At 38.6% G+C, this 22,131-nt stretch overlaps 2 protein-coding genes across 2 annotated transcripts; one reads left to right on the top strand and one right to left on the bottom strand.

Annotated features, from left to right (window-relative positions):
- Positions 1 to 667: 667 nt before the first annotated feature.
- On the top strand, positions 668 to 1,705 carry LOC114691229 (olfactory receptor 10S1). Its single transcript, XM_028866491.1, is given in 1 exon segment — positions 668 to 1,705. A coding segment is annotated over 1 exon segment (1,038 nt).
- A 13,235-nt stretch (positions 1,706 to 14,940) lies between these two features.
- On the bottom strand, positions 14,941 to 15,888 carry LOC114691276 (olfactory receptor 145-like). The gene has a single exon (XM_028866539.1). The coding sequence runs from the start codon at positions 15,874 to 15,876 to the stop codon at positions 14,941 to 14,943; it is 936 nt and encodes a 311-aa protein (XP_028722372.1). The 5' UTR covers positions 15,877 to 15,888.
- Between the last annotated feature and the right edge of the window lie 6,243 nt (positions 15,889 to 22,131).

The raw sequence follows: 22,131 nt of genomic DNA, 5'->3' as shown, positions 1-22,131 counted from the left end.
ACCAAGAAAGACATGGGAAAATAACTCCCAAAGTGTAAGGAAAAGTGTTATGGGGAGAATATGAACTATACTAAACAAATAGTTTGCATAATTGTATAGTCTGTTCTCATGGGCTTCATTGTCATACTCTTGAGGGTTGTGGGTAGTTAAGATTCCAAAGAACTCCCTCTGAGTGAGAAATGGGCAGGAAGATGTGTTCCTGGCTGATGTAATAGCCCTCTGATTCTAGATAAGCCCAGAGATGAATGCTGTTCCCAAATGACAAACAGCAATTAAGTATGTGGCTGGGTGCATGCAAAGCATAGAAGAGGAAATTAGGAGGCAGGAGTATCACCATTCTCAAGTATATGCCAAAATCACTTCCTCAATGGCAGCAGAATTTGTCCTCTGTGTTTACATAATTAACTTGTGGACTGCATTTCTACAGACAATTCTTACAATCCATATGTACCCTACAAAACTATGGGTCATGCCTCCAAAACTTTATTTTTGCAAGAATGTCTAATATGAAAACAGAAGTACAGGAGGAAGTTGAATTGAACCTGTTAGTCTTCTTATTTGATGAAACAAGGCCAAGATGGAATGCACCAAACAATAAAGACATTTGAGGAAAGAGGGCAGCTATTTATTCTATTACAGTCAGCTTTATTGAACAGGGGATAAGAAGATGACTGTGGAGACAGAGTACCTCAACCAGACTATGGTGAGCCACTTCTTCCTAGAGGGTCTGATGTACACAGCTGAGCATCCTGGCCTCTTCTTCCTCCTCTTCCTCCTCATCTACAGCATCACTGTGACTGGCAATCTCCTCATTCTCCTTACTGTGGGCTCTGACCCTCATCTCCGCTCCCCCATGTACCACTTCCTGGGCCACCTCTCCTTCCTGGATGCATGTCTGTCTACAGTAACAGTTCCCAAGGTCATGGCAGGCCTACTGACTTTGGATGGGAAAGTGATCTCCTTCCATGGCTGTGCTGTACAACTTTATTGCTTCCACTTTCTGGCCAGCACTGAGTGCTTTCTATACACAGTCATGGCCTATGACCGTTACCTGGCTATCTGCCAGCCCCTGCATTATCCAGTGGCTATGAACAGGCGGGTGTGTGCAGGGCTGGCTGGGAGCACTTGGGCCATAGGGGCTGTGCACTCTGCAATTCACACTTCCCTAACCTTCCGCCTGCTGTACTGTGGGCCTCACCATATCGCCTACTTCTTCTGTGACATCCCTCCAGTACTGAAGCTGGCCTGTGCAGACACCACCATTAATGAGCTTGTCATGCTTGCAAACATTGGCGTGGTGGCTGCAGGCTGCCTCATTCTCATCATCATCTCCTATGTCTTCATTGTGGCCGCAGTGCTGCGCATTCGCACAGCGGAAGGACGGCAGCGAGCCTTCTCCACTTGCACAGCACATCTCACCGTGGTGCTCCTATACTACATGCCCCCTGTCTGCATCTACCTGCAGCCAAGCTCCACGGGGGCAGGGGCGGGAGCCCCGGCAGTCTTCTACACAATAGTCACTCCGATGCTCAATCCTTTCATTTACACACTGAGGAACAAGGAGGTCAAGCAGGCTTTGAGGAGGTTGGTGTGTAGAGGCTCCTGAGAGTCTCCGACTGGCAGCCCAGGCCCCCACCTGAGCCTGTGGCTGTGTTCCTTGCCCATCAGGAAGACAACAACGACAACCACTCAAATCCTATTTTAAGGAGGAAAATGCTGGGTGTCAACTGAGCCACAAGTCCTTCTCTTTGGTCTGCCTCAGCACCTCCTTAACAAACTCCTCATAATGCAGACTACAGAGGTGACTTTTTCAAGTATTTCCAACACTTAAACTCAGGGGTATGTAATTTTTTGTTCAAACTCTTGCTTGTTTTAGTATTTCTGTAAAATAACTGTACTGACTATTACTAATTCTTAAAGCAAAAATACAAGGTCCAAATTTTTGTTATTTATCTCCTGGTTTAAGAGAAGAGACTAAATTTTATCATGATTAAAATAAAACTCCAATGAGAATTGTGACTTGCCCAACATTACCTAGAAAGTCATTATCTTATCTTTGCCCATTCCAAGTAGTGATACCTAAGACCATACACACAAGGTGAAATAACAAACAGGGAATTGTAGCTGAAGTTTTTCTGGTGCCACCCAGCTACCATGGCCCCACAGTCCTGAAGCCCCTCAAACCCAAGTGAACACACAGAGGTTTTTATCATTTTTAAACTATGGCCATAGCAGGCTTCTCACTAGCTAGCTCTTACATCTCAAATTAACCCATTTCTATAAATCTATACTTTTCCCTGTGGCTTGTGGCTTACCAGTACTTTACATCTTGCTTCTGGCAGCAGCTAGTAGTGTCTCCTCTGCTCTCTCTTTGTTCTTTCTCTCTCTCTAGTTAGAATGTCCCGCCTCACCTTATTATGCCTCACCATTGGCCAAACAGCTTTATTTATCAACCAGTCAGAGCAACACATATTTGCAGCATACAGAACAACATCATCCATCAGTGGATTTGGAGTCATTTGAACCTACCCAAATCCCAGACTCTGAATTCACTAATAAGTAGATAGAAAATTTTGTACAAATCTTATACCTATATCATCAGGTTAAAGAGAAAATTAAAAACCATTTCCTTATGGAATTTTATGAGGTCTAAATAAGATAATTGGAAAGGTTTTGATATTTCTATTGGTGAAGTACTTTCCTTGTAGAACAACCACAAGAACAGATTTTTCTAGATAATAAGGTAACAAATACATCAAGATTCTGCTTAAAGTAATTTGCCATATGAAAGGAGAAATTGTGATGTCTTCCAGGATGAGTGATTGATCTAACCTTTAGATAAATGTGCCTGGACTGCTAAGCTAAACACTATGCACACGGCACTTTATCATTTTAATTGTGCTGCTCTTCTGTAGGAATAGCCTCAGCCAGACCAGCCACTCTTTATGCTATGTTTTATATCAAAAGAAAATAAGTTGTAAAATGACCAGTTGAGAAACTATTACAATACGATAAACATAAAATGGGGGAAATTTGTTTAAATGGATGATGTGTTGGAAATTCAAATATGTTATTATAGGTTTATTTATGAAGGAGAATAAATACATATTAGGATGAGAATAGTAACTATGATGGATAATCTTGGTCACCAGCTTGACTAGCTCTGGAGTCAACTAAATGGCCAGCTGATGGGCACACCTTTGAAGGATTTTCTTGATCAGATTATTTGAAGTAGAAAGAGCCACCTATATTGTAAACAACACCTTCTGGTGGCAGCTCAGACGAAAGGACACAGAGACAAGAGTGGAAGCTTTGATTTTTGCCTACTTGCCTTCACTCTTGCTAGCAAGCTTATCTACTCTGTTGCTAAAAATGCTACATTCCTTTACTATGTTAGAACTAGACTCTTCAGGCTTCCTATATTGACTGAAGATCAGCAACTCTTTAGTAATCTTCCATGCCTACAGAGCCAGATTGGAACTGCTGAGACCTCCAGGCTCATGGACCGAGTATCTACAGAATTCTTCACCCTTCCAGTGTGAACCGCAGGAAATGTACCATTGAAGCCAACCAAATAAAACCCACTTCAATATGTATTTGTTCTATCTGCTCACTTCTTCCAGAGAACCCTGACTAATACAGTAACTATAATCCACTATCAAATCCATTTCCTCGAGGTAGTGTGGTGGTTGTATTACCTGTTTTACTGCTCATCAGAATTGTATTTCAGGCAACATTTTTATTTTTGTCTCTACCTGAAGATGGGCTAACCATGATCTACAGACACAAAAAAACTTTCTCAAGACCATGCTTCTGCTCTAAAGTGTGTGTATGTGTGTGTGTGTGTGTGTGTGTGTGTGTGTGTGTGTGTGTGTATTAGCTTTAGCTCTAATATATACAGCTTCAAAGACCACACATTTCTGTATTGTAACAGTACTTTAAAGATAATCCACAGAAATCTTTAGTAAAAGGCGAAAGATTTATACAACTTTAAAGGTAATCAAAAACCACCCCTCATCATTTAAGAAATTCATAGAGGCCTCAAAACCATTTCAGATTTTGTGGTCAAGATTCCCCAGTCTTTGAATTGTGCCTGGTCCTCTATAAATGCAGGACCTTAATCTAAAACTCTGGAAATTGATAGAATATAGGGAACATGACTGCAGACTAAGATATGCAGTTAAGCTGCAGCATCCACACAGAACTCAGGGTTATTCTCCCTTGTTCCAGTATCTAACAGTTACTGGTACAATTGCAGGAAGGATGAAAGCAACTCAGGCAAGCTCATCGTTCCCACCAGAGCAAGCTTCAACACAGACTAAATACAGAGTGAGGACAGTGCCAAGACAAGCCGGGGTTCCACCTGACACTTCCCTCAGTCCTGATAAACAGCTGCCTCCTGGAAATGCAAGGATGAATTATAGAAGACTAGCCACACAACTGCAATCATGATTTTTTTCCTTTTGCCTTTTGCCTTAACACTTCTACATCTGTCTACCCAGTAAGAACCCTTCAATCTCTTGAGTTCTTCTCTCCCTCTTTCAAATGGTCCATGACATCAGCTAATTCTAAGCTTTTATAACTATATTGATAGATACCTTGTCTTTATTTATTAAATATTTTGTATACATATCACAACTGTAAGAACTGTAAAAGACTTTATACTGTTAAGTGTCCAAAAAAAAAAACTACTCAACAAAATATTTAGGTCAGTAAAATATATGTTCCTTCATGTATTCAGCATGTACAAACGAAACAAGGCACAAACACATTCTTCACAGTAAAGTTACCAAATAACAATATAGGTTTTCTAATTATTTGGGGAAATGGAAACTATTAATCCAAAATTTTTCCTCTCAAATTTTTGTATTTTATTGTAAGACTTGGAAGGTGTGTTATAACTAATTGTGTGAGTGCAGCTATAATTAAATTCTGAATGTAAAAGAGGACTTGAGAGTTCATTTGTACTAATAAAAATGAAAAAAAAAAGACTTGACAACATGAAGATAACTATTTAAGATAATTATTTCCCCTGCCTCCCTACAGCATGACTAGTAAGTGGCTGATGCTTCTTATGATGAACATCTGTCAAATGAACAGGAACTAAAACAAAAACATTTTCTAGGAAAATTTGCAGGGAAGGTTTTCCTGTGAAAGTTACTAAACAGTCTTAACATGGGCAATCCTAAGACAAGAAAAGAAGGTAAATAAAATGGCTAGAAAGTAAGATTTATTGATACCCTGCCTTATATTTAATGGCTCATCTTCAGACTCTGGAAGGCAGAGCTTGTGAAGTAAATTATGATGCTAGTAATTGAGTGGCAGCAATTTCCCACAGTGAGTAATATGCCAGTGGCCATTGTCTTCATGCTATTCTTTAAGTAACATGTATTTCTAAAAGAAACTGTGTTCCCTTTCATAACTGGCAGCCTTATGACTAAATAAAATACCATTTCTTTGAAAAATATTCTTTTACATAGAATTCTTTTACAAGTTTATATTCAGTCTGCATTAATGTCAGTTCTAACTCAGGTACTCATTACTATTATTTTTCCATGTAAATAAAAGTAAATTATAAAAAAAAAGAAGAGCACAGGCTATAAAGAAGCTATGACAGAGGTAGCATTTTATCAGGATATTATTAAAATGTATAATGGTAGAGTCCAAAGCAAGATTTTTGTACCACCTTAATGAAAGGTGACTGTGTTTGAGAAAAGGGTGTTGTTATTCCATTTTTTCTTTAGAGCTGAATAGTATTTCATTTATGTATGTTCCAGGTTTTCAACATCCATTCATCTGCTGACAGATAACTAAGTTTGTCAGATATTGAGCTTATACCTCTCAATTTTGAGAGTTTTATTAATTTGTTTGTTTGTTTTTAAATATATATTTGTGTTTGTTTATTTTTACAACCCAACTGCTGTTTCCTCTCCTTCAACCAAACAAGGCATATCAAGATGAAGGCTGGACAAGGCAGCCCAATATGAAAATAAGGATCCCAAAAGCAGGCAAAAGAGTTATAGACAGCCCTGCTCCCACTGTTAGAAGTCCCACAAGAAGGCCAAACTACACAACTGTAACATATATACGGAGGGCCTAGGTCAGTCCCATGTAGGCTCCCTGGTTGTCAGTCAGTCTCTGCGAATCCTTGTGAGCCTAGGTTAGTTGATACTATGGATTTTCTTGTGGTGTCCTTGACCTCTCTGGTCATATGATCCTTCCTCCCTGTCTTTGGCAGGATTCCTCAAGGTCCGCCAAATGTTTGGCTGTGGGTCTGTGAATCTGTTTCCATCAGTTTCTGGATGAAGCCTCAACTTCGAAAATTTTTTTATGAATGAAAGTTTTAAATATCTTTTTCATTCTTGCACTCATATCTTTGCTTTTGGTAATTCCAAAGACAAAGAGATGTTCTATAGGGCTGCACAAGTCTCAAATCTCTGTTTACATTTGGTTAATAGATGTGTTTGTTTTCTTGTTTTTCATTTTCCTACCATACTGTCCTTGATTTGCCTTTGAATGCACCCTTCATTTACTATGTCATATCCAATGCCTTCTAAGACTATTCAAAAAGTTTTACATTTTATTTGTTTTAAATTCAAGGCATGTAAATTATTTTTTCTGGAAATAAGATAAAACAAAATTTAAAAACAAATATTAGATATAGGTTAAGGTTAGCTACTACACTGATACATTTGAATGTGGTTGTAGTTTTGTGGGAATATACATGTCACAATTTATTAATGTTGATACTTCAACTTCATGCATTTTATTTGATGTTAACATACCTTAAGCAAGAAACCATAATCTATATTAAGCTTAACTTACATAAACAGATTTATTTAACTAAACAGATACTTAATGATCTGTCACTAAAATTAGCTCAAAAAAGAGACTAGTCAATCCATAAAAAAATAGATTTTTGAAAAGAAAACAAATGAAAGAAACTAATTTGAATTTAAGCCATTTTAACTGAATATTTTCACTCTGTTTTTTATTTGAACAAGTTTTATGGTCATCATATACACAAAGAAAGTCATCAATCGATATTTTACATATGAGAAGTCTCAGGTTCACATGGCAGTTAGGACTTGCTTAATAATACATAAATAGAGGCAGGCCCAAAGTCCCAGGTTCTTTCAATTCTATATTCTGAGTGGTGACCATTTGGATTGGTACACACCTGTATCCAGTGAACAATGTCCCCAAAATCCTCCCACCATTTCTGTCATCGTGTATGTTTCTTTATTAAATTGATTTTGTTCCTTTACTGTAGTTATTATAGCCCCTTTCTCTAATCTCCTATCCCATTTACAACACACCCTTCCTCCCTACAAGTCCTACTTCCACATTCATCAATTTTTTTGTCATTATTTGGTTTGAATTGGTTCTCTTTTTTGACATTTACATATGTTTATATACTTGGTATGTACAACTGATACAAAATGGTGGTATTTTAAATTGATATGTTTTTATATAATATTTTTGTCTCCAAAGTTGTACTTTCTAATATTTTTATTTTAAAATTTTCAAAAATATTTAGTTTTATTTATTTATTTTCTTTAAATCAAGTCCATTCCCCATGCTCTCCACTCCAATTCTTCCTCCATTCTCCCACCATTAATCTTCCATGCTTCATGCACTCTTTTCTCCCTCACTGAATACACTCAGCTCAGCCCACGTGTGTGTGCATTACGGGGCCATCGACTGGAATATGGGTAGTCTCTCAGTGTCCAAATCCCTAAAGAAAAGTGACTCTCTCCGTGTGGAGCCATCAATTGCCAATAGCTCCTCAGCTAGGGGGAAACTTCATGTGCACTTCCATTGTCCATGTGGGGATATTTCTAGCTGGATCAAGTGTAAGTCTTATGCATGTTGACATGACCACTATCAGTTCCTAAGTGCAACAGCCTTATTTTGTCCTGAAAACACTGGTTGGTTGTACTCATCCACCACCTATGGCTTTTACAATATCTCTACTACCTCTTCCATGATGGTCCCTAAGACATGGGAAGAGGGAGATGACCCATGTAGAGATAAATACTCTGCAGTTTCTAATTGTCTACATGCTGGTCAGTTGTTGGTTTCTGTGTTAATCATTCATACTAAAAGAAGCTTTTATCATGAGGGTTGAAGGATGGACTAATATATAGGTATAACGATAATTCACTAAAAGTCAGTTTAATAATGTGTATATCAGGTTCTAGAGAGTAGCCAAGAACAATGATAATAGAGTAAAATAGTTGGTGTTCTACGGTATACCACAGACCAACAACTCCAAAATAGGTAGTCCATTCCAGCACTGTGCTGTTTGATAGACTACAGTGACTAGGAGGAACATTGTTTCCCCACTATAGGATTGTTTAAACTCTTTTTACATATGGATGTAATATATTTTAGGAAGCTTCCCAAGTAGAAAGCAACCACATGGCTTTCTCAAAAGTCTTCAGTGTTAGTTATTCCTCCCCACAATCCTACCTCTGTCCTGCCCTCCTATCACCCACCATCCCCAATCCTTCCTACTCCATTATTCTTCTTTCCCCCTTTATACCTCCTGTGCTCCCTCTCCCCACTCACCAAAGCCTAATCAGATGACTCCTGCCTCCATAAGTACTCCAATTTAAACACACATACCCAAAGATCCAAAGCTAGCATCCATATATGTAATAACAAGCAACATGGGGTTACCTCACTCAAAATGATTATTCCTGAAAATTTCATAATAGAATTTTCTTAGCAGCTGAATAATATACCATTACATAAATCTAGACACATTTTTGTTACCCTTTCATTACTTGAAGGGCATCTATGCTTTTCCATTTCCTGGAATTTGTGAATAGAACAGCAATGAATATGATCAAGGAAGTGTCTCTGTAATAGGATAGAGAGTCCTGTGGATACATGCCCAAAAATGATATAACTATATTATATGACAGCTTTAGTTCTAGCTTTTTAAGGAAACTCTATACTCCTTGCTATCATATCCACCTCAGTTTTCAGTCCCACAATGAATAAGTGCTCTTTTTTACTCACATCTATATAACCATTTATTGTCAATATTTTTGTTTCTCATGTTAGCCATTCTGTTAATATAAAATCTCAAAGTAGTTTTAATTCACATTTTCATGACAGAATTTAAAATGTTGATCATTTAAAAAAGTATTTCCCTGCCAGGTGGTGGTGGCGCACACCTTTAATCCCAGCACTCGGGAGGCAGAGGCAGGTGGATCTTTGTGAGTTCGAGGCCAGCCTGGTCTCCAAGCGAGTTCCAAGAAAGATACAAAGCTACACAGAGAAACCCTGTTTCAAAAAGCAAATATATATTTCCCTTACATTTTTGGTTGTGAGCCTAACCTTTTATGGCTGAGCCATCTCTCCAGCCCAAACTCCCCAAGGGAGGCCTTACCCCCTCTGAGGAGTGAATGGGAGGGTGAAGCAAGGGGGGGTCAGGGGGGGAGCAGGCAAAGGAAAGGGAGGGGGAACTGTGTTTGGGATGTAAAATACAAAAAACAATTAAATAAAAAAATATTTCTCAACCATTTGTATTTCATTTTTTAAGAACTTTGTTTCATTCTTTTCTCTGATTTTAATTGTTTTTGTCTTAGTTACTTTTAGATTGCTGAGAGGAGACACCATGACCAAGGCAACTTTTAAAAGAAAGTTTTTATTAGGCATTTATAGCTTCAAAAGATGAGTCCATGACCATCATGTTGGGGAGCATAGCAACAATCAGGCAAGCATGGTGCTAAGGCAGTGCCCGAGAGCTCACATCTTGAACCACAAACAGAAGGCAAAAAAAGCTGACTAAGAATGGCATGGGCTTTTGAAACCTCAAAGCCCACCCCAGGAACATACCTCCCCCAACAAGGTCATGCCTCCTAACCCTTCCCAAGTAGTTTTGCCAACTAGGGACCAAGCAATCATATACATGAACCTATGGAGGCTAATCTCATTCTAACCATCAGAGTATTTTTGGCCTTTAGTTTTTAAAATCTTTTTATATCTGAAATATTAACCCTCTGTCATATGTTTATTTAGTATATTTTGTTCCCATTTGGTAAGCTACCTCTTCATTCAAGTGATGGTGTCCTTTCCTATACAGAAGCTTTTTAGTTTCATGAGTCACATTTATCACTCATTGGTCTTGGGCCTGAATTACTATAATCCTGCTCAGGAAGTTCTTTCTTGAGCCTACAAGTTCAACATATTTTTCCTACTTTCTCCTCTATCAGGGGAGAAAGGTCTTATGTTGAGGTCCTTGAGCCATTTGGAGCTGAGTTTTGTGGCAGGTGAGAGACAAAGATCTAGTTGAATATTTGTTAATGATAGGGTTTTTTTCTCTCTCTTCAATATGTGCTGTTGGCATCTTTTTCAAAAAATGGGGTGATTGATGTAGCTGGAGTTTTCTCCAGTCCTGCCTGGGCATGCAGCTGCTCAGACCCAAATAAACACACAGAGGCTTATATTAATTATAAACTATATGGCCATAGCAGGCTTCTTGCTATCTAGTTCTTATATCTTAAATTAACCCATTTTTATTAATCTATAAGTTACCACATGGCTTGTGGTTTACAGGTACTTTACACCTTGCTTCTCATGGCGGTGGCGGTGGTGGCTGGCAGCATCTCCCTGACTCAGCCTTCCCTTCCCAGAATTCTTCTCTGTCTTCAGATTGTGATTATGGGAACCTATGTATGGTCCTCAGTTCTATTACTTTATTGATATGTCTTCTCTGGTTTTATGCCAATATCATGCTGTTCATAGTTCAATAATTCTTTAGTACAACTTGGAATCAGGAATTTTAGGTTTAGCTAGAGGAATAAATTGTTCAAAGATGAATTTGCATAATTAAGCACTGCTGGTCAAAATGAGGATTAACCAATAGAATGCTTCCATCAGGCATAATGCCTCCAGAACTGTTTTTACTATTCAGAATTGCTTTGTCTATTCTGTGTCTCTGTGTTTTCACATAAAATTTAAGATTAGTTTTCTTTCTGATATTGATAGGGAACACTGAATCTATAGATAGTTTTTGGAAGGATGACCATTTTCACAATATTAGCTGTAGTAAACCATGAACATGCAAGGTCATTCTATCTTCTGGAGTCTTCTTCAGTGTCTTAACATTTTCCTTGCACAAATATCTTCTTTGGCTAGATTTATTCTAATGTATTTTTGAGGCTATTGTATATGAGATTATTACCCTGATTTCCTTCTCAATATATTTGTTGTTAGAATACAGAAAGGTTACTCATTTTGTCTTAAATTTGTCTCCTGTTATTTTGCTGAATGTTTATCAGCTGTATTTTCTGATTGAGTCTTTAGGTTTTATAGTTTCTTATATGTAAAACCATACCATCTACAAATAAGAATATTTTTATTTATTTTTCTATTTGTTTCCCCCTTAATCTCCTACAGTTGTCTTATTGCTCTAGCTAAGACTTCAAGCACTGTATTGAACAGGAGTAGAGGGTGGACATATTCTAGTGGGAATGTTTTGAGTTTTTTCATGTTTTCATAAATACTATGTGTGCTATGTGTATGTATGAGTGTGAACACACATGTGTTCTGGCATGCATATGGAGGTCAAAGACACAGACAACCAGAGGCATTGGTCAACTTTCCATCTTTCTAAACATATACAGACACAGTCTCTTTGTTGGTTACTGCTGCCCATTGCACTGGCTCAGGAGCATCCAGGGACTGTCTTGTCTCTCCCTTACACCTCATCATAGGAGCACTGAGACTATAGATATATATAGACTATAGACTATATATATATAGACTATATATATAGACTATAGATACTTGCTATGATGCCCAGTTTCACATGCATTTAGAGGATTCAAATCCAGCTCTTCACACTTGTCCAGCAATCTTTTATCTATGGAGCCATCTCCCCAGCCCTTGTTTTCTCTCTTTAAACAAACATCAGTCAGTTTACATCAGGACCCAGGATAAAGACTTCACTTTATCTTATCCCCTGACTAGGGGCCTAGCTCTAAATACTCTCCTATGACAAGAGGCTTCTGAAACCCAAATCCTAGACCAGAATCCTGATTCTGGGCACTCATTATGTTTGGTGTATTAAACAACCAAAAGAAAGCAAATAAAACTACCAATTAAGATATGGGAGAATGGGTTAATTAGAATGGGTATTTAGGAAAATGGAAATTAGGTGTTTCAGGTTCTTTTTGGAATAGTGATATGCATTTTAGGTTTAATTATAATAATAAATTGTTCAAAGGCTAATTTGCATAATTAAGCAATGAAGGTCAAAATATGGATTAACCAATCAAGATCTTACTTTTGGTTTTGAAAGATAGCTCTGGACAATTTCTTCCAACTTTCAGGGACAATGTAATTCCCATAAACTTGGAGGTGACCTCTTCATGGGAGATGTGTCTGCTAATCCTGAAATCCATTGTAACTGCAGGTTTAAGGTAATGTCTTGAGACATGTTTTGAGGTCTGGAATGGGATGCTATAAAAGTTGACAGAAAGATACCTTAGTTCTTCTTATCTCTGGGCCTTCAGCCTTGAAGGGAGTTAAGATAGATTAAGTACAACTACTAACTAGGGGAGAACAATCAAATAATTAACATACCCACATGCAGAGGTAAGTGGATAGTTGACCCAAAGAGGAGACACAGACCAATGAAGGCAGACATCCCATGCTTTTTATACTGCTTATAATTAATTACTTTCTGATCCCAAGTAAGGAATTGGTGCTTTTCAGAAAAAAATTATTTCCTGAGTGCCTGTCAAATGGGATTATAGGGCTTCATTGTGTACACTTTCATGAAAGTAATTACTACTAACAAACAATTAATATGAAAACAAAAATACTAAAAGAACACCAATAATAAAACTTGTAGGACATTGCCTCAAATCCACTGGTCTAAATCCAGTGGTCTCTCCAAGTATAGACACTTGTACAGAGAAAGCAAAAACACAGGATTAAATATATTTCAACCTGGAGCTGAAGAGATGGCTCAGTGATTAAGAGCACTGGCTGCTTTTCCAGAGGAGTGGGGTTCAATTCCCCCTACCCACATGGAAGCTCACAATTATAACTCCAGTTCTAGAGGATTTGGTATCTTCACACAGACATACATGCAAGCGAAACACAAATGCATGTAAAAATAAATAAATCTCTTTTAAAAGGATAACCCCACCTGTCTTGTGCTCCTGTTTTAGTTGGCACATCTCTCACTCATTTTCTCCCATTAATGCAGAATTAGCAGAGGAAACATCGCCTCTCCTGCATGCTGTGGCAACTCCATGTTACTTACAGTGTGTTGCTTCATAGCTTTAACAGCAAACTGTTCCTGAAATGTCTAGGATTGGTTATAAATAAACACAGACAGGGTTTCTAAACAGGTAAGGAAAGATGCAATTCTGGCTGTTTAGGAGGTTGATCCACCAGGATTGCTTAAGATCAGTAGTTCAAGGCCTGAACCAAAAAAATGAAAGCAGAGATGAGTGAAGTCCTTTGTGTGACTAGTGCCACCTGGATTTTTACTGTTTTAATAACAGGGTCTGGGGATGTAGTAGCACATTGTCTAGCCTTTGCAAAGCTTTCTGCTCAATCCCTAGAACTGTCATAAATAAATGAAAATAAACAAACTACTATTTCCCCTTCAAAACCCAAATATATGAGCCCTATTCCCTAATTATTTTCCTCTATACCACATCCTTTTTCTGTGCTTACCTCTGTTCTACTACACCAGAGTCATAATCGCTGATTTCTCATGCTTCATAAACATCAAAATTGTTCCTGCATCTGAAAACACATGTCTAGTTCATCAGTCTTCCTGGAATGCTCCACTGACTGGCCTGTCAGCAAACTAAGGTTGCACATCCCCTCCTCAGAACAGCCCATTGTGACCAGGCAACAGAAAATAAACGACACATAGTAAGTCTGCTCCATCTCTGCTAAGGAAGGGTCTCCTCAGCTCCTCCAATGCATTCAGATGTATCGTTGTTTAATTGTTCTTCATCTACTGGATTTTTTTTTTTTTTTTTTGCTCACCTAGACCTGATGTCGACCTTATTGTAACCACTCAGACATTGGAGACCACAGATAATTAGCACCTTCTTCACCGTCTTATTTTTATTTTTAAAATCATCTTAGTACAGGATAAATTTCAGTTTATATTTCTTGATTAGTAAATACATCATTTGCACTATTTAACATTCCAAGTAAAAAAAAGATTAAAACGTAATAAAATGAGAAAATGCAGGGTACTAACAAATTAGAGGGACTGCAATTCCTCTACAAATAATTGATAAACATTTGTAGTTCACCTCCTTCCCAGTGGAGACCTAGTTTGTCCCCACACTCATGTTTATGCTGTAACACCGAAGCTATCAAATCCCAGGTAGCTCTCCTTTTTCCTGGCTGGTCCAGGTTTAGATTCCTGCCCTTAGTAACTAGAACCAGAGGAAAATCTATGGCCCCCCTTAAGAATAAAGGAAGAAGAGACCAGAAAATGAAATGAGAAGATCATGACACATGCCTCTGCCCTTTTCAAAACCAGAAAAGCTCCCAAACAAAGTCTTCTCCAGTGATTAATAGAAAGTTATTCAATGAATATATAGATGGTTGGCTGAATGTCAATTATCTCTCTGACAGCTACATGAGAATTCTAGAAAAGTTCAACTCCAAAATTAGACCATCTTGCCTTTTCTGGATTTATTACCATCCCACTTTTCTCCTTAACATCTTACAATTTCTGCAAATAACCTAGAAAATGAGCCTTTTTCTCTTCACTCTCTTACTTGTCTTATCTGTACCTAAGAAACAATTTCTGTAATTAATTTAATTTTCTCTATTATTTAACCATTTACATCTTATTGCAATGATGAGTTCTTCCCTTCATACATTTACACACAATGTATGTGCCCATATGCAGATTCATCATATAGATCAGTACATCTTCTATTTAAATGAATACCTTTGCTTCAAAGTCTTACTCAGTGCAATTTTAACATCTTTGTTTCTCAAACTGTAGATGAAGGGATTCATCATGGGGACCACAACAGTATAAAACACTGTAGATATCTTATCTTGATCCACTGACCCAACAGGAGAAGACTTAAAGTATATGAATGACGATGATCCAAAGAACAGAGAAACAGCAATCATGTGGGAGCTGCAGGTACTGAGGGCCTTGGACCTGCCCTTTGTAGAATGAATGTGGAGGATGTTAGAGAGGATCAAAGTGTAAGAAATAAAGATGGTGAGGCTGGGAACGATCACACTGACACCCACCACAATGAAAACCACCAGCTCATTGATGGAGGTGCTTGTGCAGGAGAGCTTCAGGAGAGGAGGTATGTCACACATGTAGTGATTGATAATGTTGCCATCACAAAAGGTGAGTCTCAACATGCACACTGTGTGGGCCATGGCACCCACAAACCCCATTGTATAACCACCCACCATCAGCACAGAGCAGACCTGATGGGACATGGTGACCTGGTAAAGCAGGGGCTTACAGATAGCAGCATATCTGTCATAGGCCATGGCTGTCAAAATAAAACATTCATCAATAACAAAAAAGGCAAAGAAAAAGAGCTGAGTCATGCACTCAGCATGAGATATGATATTCTGCTTCACAAAACTCACCAGCATTTTGGGAGTTATGACAGAGGAGTAACAGAGATCTGTGAAGGAAAGATTGAAGAGAAAGTAGTACATGGGGGTGTGCAGGTGAGGGTTCAAAATAATCAGAACAATCAAGCCCAGGTTCCCCACCATGGAGACCACATAGATTCCCAAGAAGAGGAAGAAGAGAGGCAGCTGGAGCTCTGGCTGCTGTGTCAAGCCCAGCAGGATGAACTCCTTCACTGAAGAGGTATTTTCGGAGGCCATTCCTCAGGTCATAGCTGTGAGAATGGGAAAAATAGGGGCATTAAGATAGTATCCTAGCTTTTACAAGTAAACTCATACGATGAGACTGAGAGCCAGAATGGAGAGATGAACTCTAGCCCTATGTTTCAGGCACTTGTGTTCATCTAAATTTCATATAATGGGGAAAATGTGTAAGCATGAATGTGAAAACACAGAATACAATTTTACTCAGCGTGATGATGACCATTCCTTGCCCTCCAGAATCTCCGTTCCACTTCTGCCTTGACAGTCTACCTCTCTCAGCTCAGCGGAGGTCTCAGGAGAGTGGAGATGAAACCCATGAAAGGCCCCTGGCTTCCTTACATAAGGTTCCTAAGAGCAGAGTACCTTCCATACAGTTGTACATGCACCATTTTACAGCTCACCAGGAGAGGAAAAGGTTAACTCTTCTGCGCTATTGTCACGCAGGGCAAATGGCTTTGGCTAATTTTAGGGAGTAACCACGGAGGAAAAACAGAGATCTGTCCAGTTGTTTTCCTACTTCGGCCCTCACTCTCCCAAGCTCTGAGGAAGTATGGGCTGGAGACCGTGATTTCTAGGGTGGCTTTGCCCACAGTGTCCTCTCCAATCCTAAGTTAGTTAAGAGCACCTACTAATATCAAAAGAGCCAGTTGGTAATAGGGCCCAAGGGACGTAATGAGCTGGAAAATCCTTGGGACCTGATTAAAAGTTGGAGGCCTATGCTTCCCCAGGGCTTTCTCTGGAGCAGGCTTTGAAGTTAAGCAAAATTCGGTACCCACATGTACAGCTTAGTTCCATAATGACAATGGCTTACTAAAATGGAACAATTTAATGTATATTTGGGCCCATCTCAAGTCATAGAGATCAAGATGACCTTTTCTTTATCTACGGTATCTGCTCCTATAAAAATCTCTGCAGCACTATAAAATATGATAAGTTTATGGCATTGTTTTTGCTCATCCCTGGCTCCTTTTTTAATTTATTCAAGCCTAATATGTTCTAATATAGGGAAGTTAATGGAAATTTCAGCTCTATGTTATTCTATATTATCAGAAAAATTAAAAAATGTGTTTATCAGGATGGATTTTCTTGTTTGTTTTCGCAGAGACATTTTTCTAACTTTTTTTGAGGTGATAATATAATCACCTTCCTCCCTTCTCTTTCTTCCCTCCAAACTCCCCATACACTTCCCCTACTCTCCTTCAAGTTCATGACCTTTTTTTCACTAATAGTTACTGCATGCATAGATGTATATACACATATATTCCTAAATATAACATGATCTTTCTGTATAATTTATTTATACACCTGTTTTCTTTCTATTTCATTTTTCTATTTTATAATTTAATTCAATTTTACATATTAGCCACAAATCCCCCATCCTCCTTCCTCCGCCCCCCACCCTTCCCCCCAACTCACCCCCCATTCTTATCTCCCCCAGGGCAAGGACTCCCCTGGGGATTCAGCTCAGCCTGGCACTCAGTCAAGGCAGGTCCAGTCCCCTCCTCCCTTCACCCAGACTGAGCAAAGTGTCCCTGCATAGGCCCCAGGCTCCGAACAGCCAGCTCATGCACTAAGGACAGGTCCTGGTCCCACTGCCTAGGTGCCTCCCAAACAGTTCAAGCTGATCAGCTGTCTCACTTATCCAGAGGGCCAGATCCAGTTGGGGGCTCCTCAGCTATTGGTTCATAGTTCATGTATTTCCACTAGTCTGGCTATCTGTCCCTGTGCTTTTTCCAATCATGGTCTCAACATCTCTCACTCATACAGTCCCTCCTCTTTTTCGCTGATTGGATTCCCAGAGCTCCACCTGGGGCCTGGACGTGGATCTCTGCATCTGCTTCCATAAGTCATTGGATGAGAGTTCTACCATGACAGTTAGGGTGTTTGGCCATCCTATCACCAGAGTAGGTCAGTTCGGGCTTTCTCTCGACCATTGCCAGTAGTCTATTGTGGAGGTATCTTTATGGATTTCTGGGGACCTCTCTAGCACTTTACTTCTTCCTATTCCCATGGGGTCTTCATTTATCATGGTATCTTTTTTGTTCTCCCACTCTGTTCCTGATCCAGCTGGGACCTCCCATTCCCCTAAGTTCTCTTTCCCTTGACCTTTGCCCTCCATTATCCCACCTCACATCCAGTTTGCACATGTAGATCTCATCCATTTCTCTGTCATTGGGAAATCCCTGTGTCTTTCTTAGGGTCCTGTTTTCCCATTCTGTAGTCTGTCATTTTGTCTTGTTGACCATGTCCTTTGCTCTACAAAACTTCTCAGTTTCAAGAGGTCCCATTGATTAATTGTTTCTCTCAGTGTCTGTGCTACTGGGTATACACCTGTTTCAGTGCTGACTAGCCTGCAGCAAATGCCCAGAAAAATGGACAAGTATATTTAAAATAAGTATATAACTATGATCATAAATAATAAATTGTGGTTTTAAAAATAAATTAAAGCATATTAATTTTATGCATAAGCACTATTAAAATTTTTAATAAAAACAGATGGTTAATGTTTATTCAGACATATGTGCTCATCTAGGTGGCACAGACTGTAACAACAGGAAGTGAACTTCTCTCTTTCTTATATCCACTCTTGTATGTTTTATGCCAGACTTCCCACAAAATGATTCATGCCTACAAGTTTTCTGGAGCCTGTCACTGTAACAGGAATAAGAGTTTTCTCTATGTTATCATTGTCTCTTTTATTCAATTTGAAAGCTGCCTAAATTATCAATATGAGCATGCTAGCATTTGACATAATCTCTGGTTTTTGTTTTAGACATTGATGGTTGTGGGATTGATGTAGCATACATATAACTGTGCATATGTCTTATTGAAATAAACAACGATGATAAATTTGGATGCCAAAGGGGAAGAGATAAGCAGACACTTTACAACTCCAGTGAAGAGCCAGTAAGTGATCTTGATTAGACTATTCAGATTCCAGAAAGAATTGAGATGATTTTATGCTTTGCAGACTTCAACACATTCTTTCAAGTTGGGCCCAAACTTTGGAATACCTCATATCTGTAGAGTATCAACTCAGGTAGCCAATAAACATTACAATTCTCCCTAATATATCCAGGTGGATTAATTAAAGTAGAAATAAAAAGTTAAGAGAAAAATAATTCCACTTACACTTGTATAATACATTGATTATTGTGGGGGGCACATATGTACTACACTTCATGTTTTGAGTTCAAAGGACAACTTCCAGAGGTTGTTTCTCTCCTTTCACCATAGGGGACTCAACACAAGTCGGCATACCTGGCAACGAGCATCCTTACATGATGAGCCATCTTCCCAACCTAGAACCCCTTTCTAAACAGATAGCAATGATATTAATCCCCTGTCACATTCATATTTCATTTTTGTTCTGAGACAAAATACTATCTTCTAAGGATATTCTATGTTTGACTGTAGGTATGATCAAGTACCATATTGAGCAAACTTTTTGATCCATTTCTTGTTTCTTGGTGTGTATTAGTCACTTTCCTCAATTATGTGTGCATATCCCTGACCAGAAGCAACTTACTGGAGAGTTTATTTAAGCTTACAATTTGAGGGGATATAGTCCATCGCGGTTGAGAAGTCACGGCAGCAAGAAGCAAAGAGTGATTAGTGCTGGTGTTCAGTTTCCTTTGTCCTTTTAATACAGTCTAAATAGATAACCCATAGAATGATGGTGTTTACATTTAGGGTAGGTCTTCTCACCTCAGTTAACCTAATAAAATATTCCTCATAGACATATCCAGATGCTTGTCTCTTTGGTGATTCTAGATTCTGTCAAGTTGAAAATCAATATTGGCCATCACAGTCAGCTTCTATGAGAGAAGCCTGTAGTATCAACACTAAAACATAGTCTGGCTAAGGTGTTTATTTAGCATAGTGAACAGAAGTCCATGATAGTTGAGAGTTCTATCAGTTTGGGTTTGGTAAGGGAAATAACTTATTCTAGGAATTTTAAGCAAGGAGAATGAAAGGGAATTTACTACTGTAATCAACACATGTGCTTAGAAAACGGATTCTAGACTGAGGGTTAAGGATTTATTTCACTTCTCCATATACCGGACCCACCAGGAAAGCAGTAATAGGTGAAGCAGAGTTCACACATAGTGCTCATGTAACACTCTTCGGGCATGCTTCCTCTAATGCCTGAAAAAGTAGAGCAAGGCTGGTTCATCATTCCCTTCCCCATGGTTAGAAGCAGAGAACTCTTCTTGCATTCACCATTCCATTTTTTTTTAAGGGACAATTTTGAGAGATCTTAAAATGTTTGAAGAATAAAAATGATTAGCTACACTGTGTTGACTACCCAAGGGAGGCCTTGCTCTCTATGAGGAGGGGATGTGATGAGGTTAGGTGGGTGGATGGGAGGGGAGGAGGGAGAGGAAACAGGGGTTGGTATGTAAAAGTAAAGAAAATCTTTTTTAATAAAAAATTATATATAAAAAATGATTAGCTACAAATAAAAGTTACATTATACACATTGTCATAATTTGTGTTTTTGGATTCTATAGTTGGACAGCTTAGCTGTTTGAGTTTCATTCAACATTGAACTTCATCAATAGCCTTTTCTGCATCTATAGAGGTTATCATGTTATTTCTATACTCAAATCTATTAATACAATATATTACATATATTGAATTGTGTATATTAACCCCTCTTTGTATCCCTGAAATGACGTACACTTGGTCATGGTAAATAAAATATGTGATAATTCTTCTTCTAAGTTCTGATTATCATGTCTTATTTGTCCCTTCTATTGGTATGGCTGTTCACTGAGATTTTTTTTATTTGATTTAATAATGAACTTTTTATTCCCAAAGTTTCATTTTTTTCAAAATTTCTATCTTAAAATTAATCTCCATTGCTTTTAATATACTTTTAATTAATTCTTTGAGAATTTCATACATGTATGCAATGTATTTTGATAATATTCAGTCATCCCCCTAACTCCTCCAAGATCCATGAAAACATCTCCTCCTAACTTTCAGGTTTATTTTTGATAGCCCACCAAGTTCATTTTGTGATGCCCATATGGGCCTCACGCATATGGGCCTATCCACTAGACCATGGTACAACTACCAAGGGCCACACCCATAAGGGAAATGAAATTTACCCTCCTTTCCCCAAAAGCCATCAACTCTCAGTTGCTCCTCAGCTACGGGAAGGAACCTGTGAGCCCCTCTGACATCCATATTGGAATGTTGACTGGTTTGGTCTTGTTTAGGTCTTGTATAAATAACCATAGCTGCTGAGAGTTAATAGGCATAGTTGTCTTGTCATGTCAAGAGAACACTGCTTTGCCCCAGCCTCCCCAATATCTGGTTCTCACTACCTTTCCACCCTCTCTTCCCACGTGGTCCCTAAGTTGTGAGAAAAGGGGTTTGTGATACAGATGTCCAATTTATGACTGAGCACTTCACAGAAACGTGTTCTCTGCAATTTGCTAAGTTCTGAGTTTTTGTATGAAATGCTTTCCACTGTAAAATTAAACTTATCCAATGAGGTCTAAGAATATATTTAGAGGGCAGATGATACTATGTCCATTTAGGAAAATAATATTAGTAGGCTCATCTCTAGGGCCTGTAACCTCCCCAGCCATGGGTTTGGGGCTAGATTTACAGTACCAGGAATAAATTCCCTCCTGTAGGATAGGTCTTAAATCCAATCAGAAAACAGTTGGTTACCATAACAACATTCATGCCACTTTTGCATCAGTGGACATATCTTGCTGTATCAGTCATTACTGAAGCTCAAATTGTCCACAGCCAGGTAAGAGTGTTAATGACTTTTCCCCCAGAAGCCTACACAGCATCTTCCAGTACTATGAAAAGCCAGCAGGAAGGAAGTGTCCTATTCAGTACCAAATTGATTCCTCCATGTCCTGGAACCAATGTGTGTGGGGTTTGTAACAATGAGGTCTTACCACTAAATTCTGCAGGTCAACCAAAAGCAATTACTAAAGTTTATATTGTTTTGATGATCTCCAGGACACCTTTTACTAAAAACTCGAGCATTTTATCTGGCAACATGTAGCTTCTGGGAAGAGCAATATCTCCTTGTAGGGTAACTCCAATACCTATACTTGTATAAATATGTATAAATTCAAATAAATATATTACATGTGTGTAAGCTTACAAAGCAGTAGGTTTCCATGGGGGTTTCTTAAACATCCTTAGGTTTTCCCCTAGGGCCTATGACCTATCTAGACTCAGGGTCTTGGCCTCACTGACAGCATCAGATATGGATTC

Source organism: Peromyscus leucopus, chromosome 7 (genome assembly GCF_004664715.2).
Source record: "Peromyscus leucopus breed LL Stock chromosome 7, UCI_PerLeu_2.1, whole genome shotgun sequence".
Lineage (NCBI taxonomy): Eukaryota > Metazoa > Chordata > Mammalia > Rodentia > Cricetidae > Peromyscus > Peromyscus leucopus.
The sequence above is the reverse complement of the archived record's forward strand: the minus strand, read 5'-3'. Positions and strand labels throughout refer to the sequence as shown.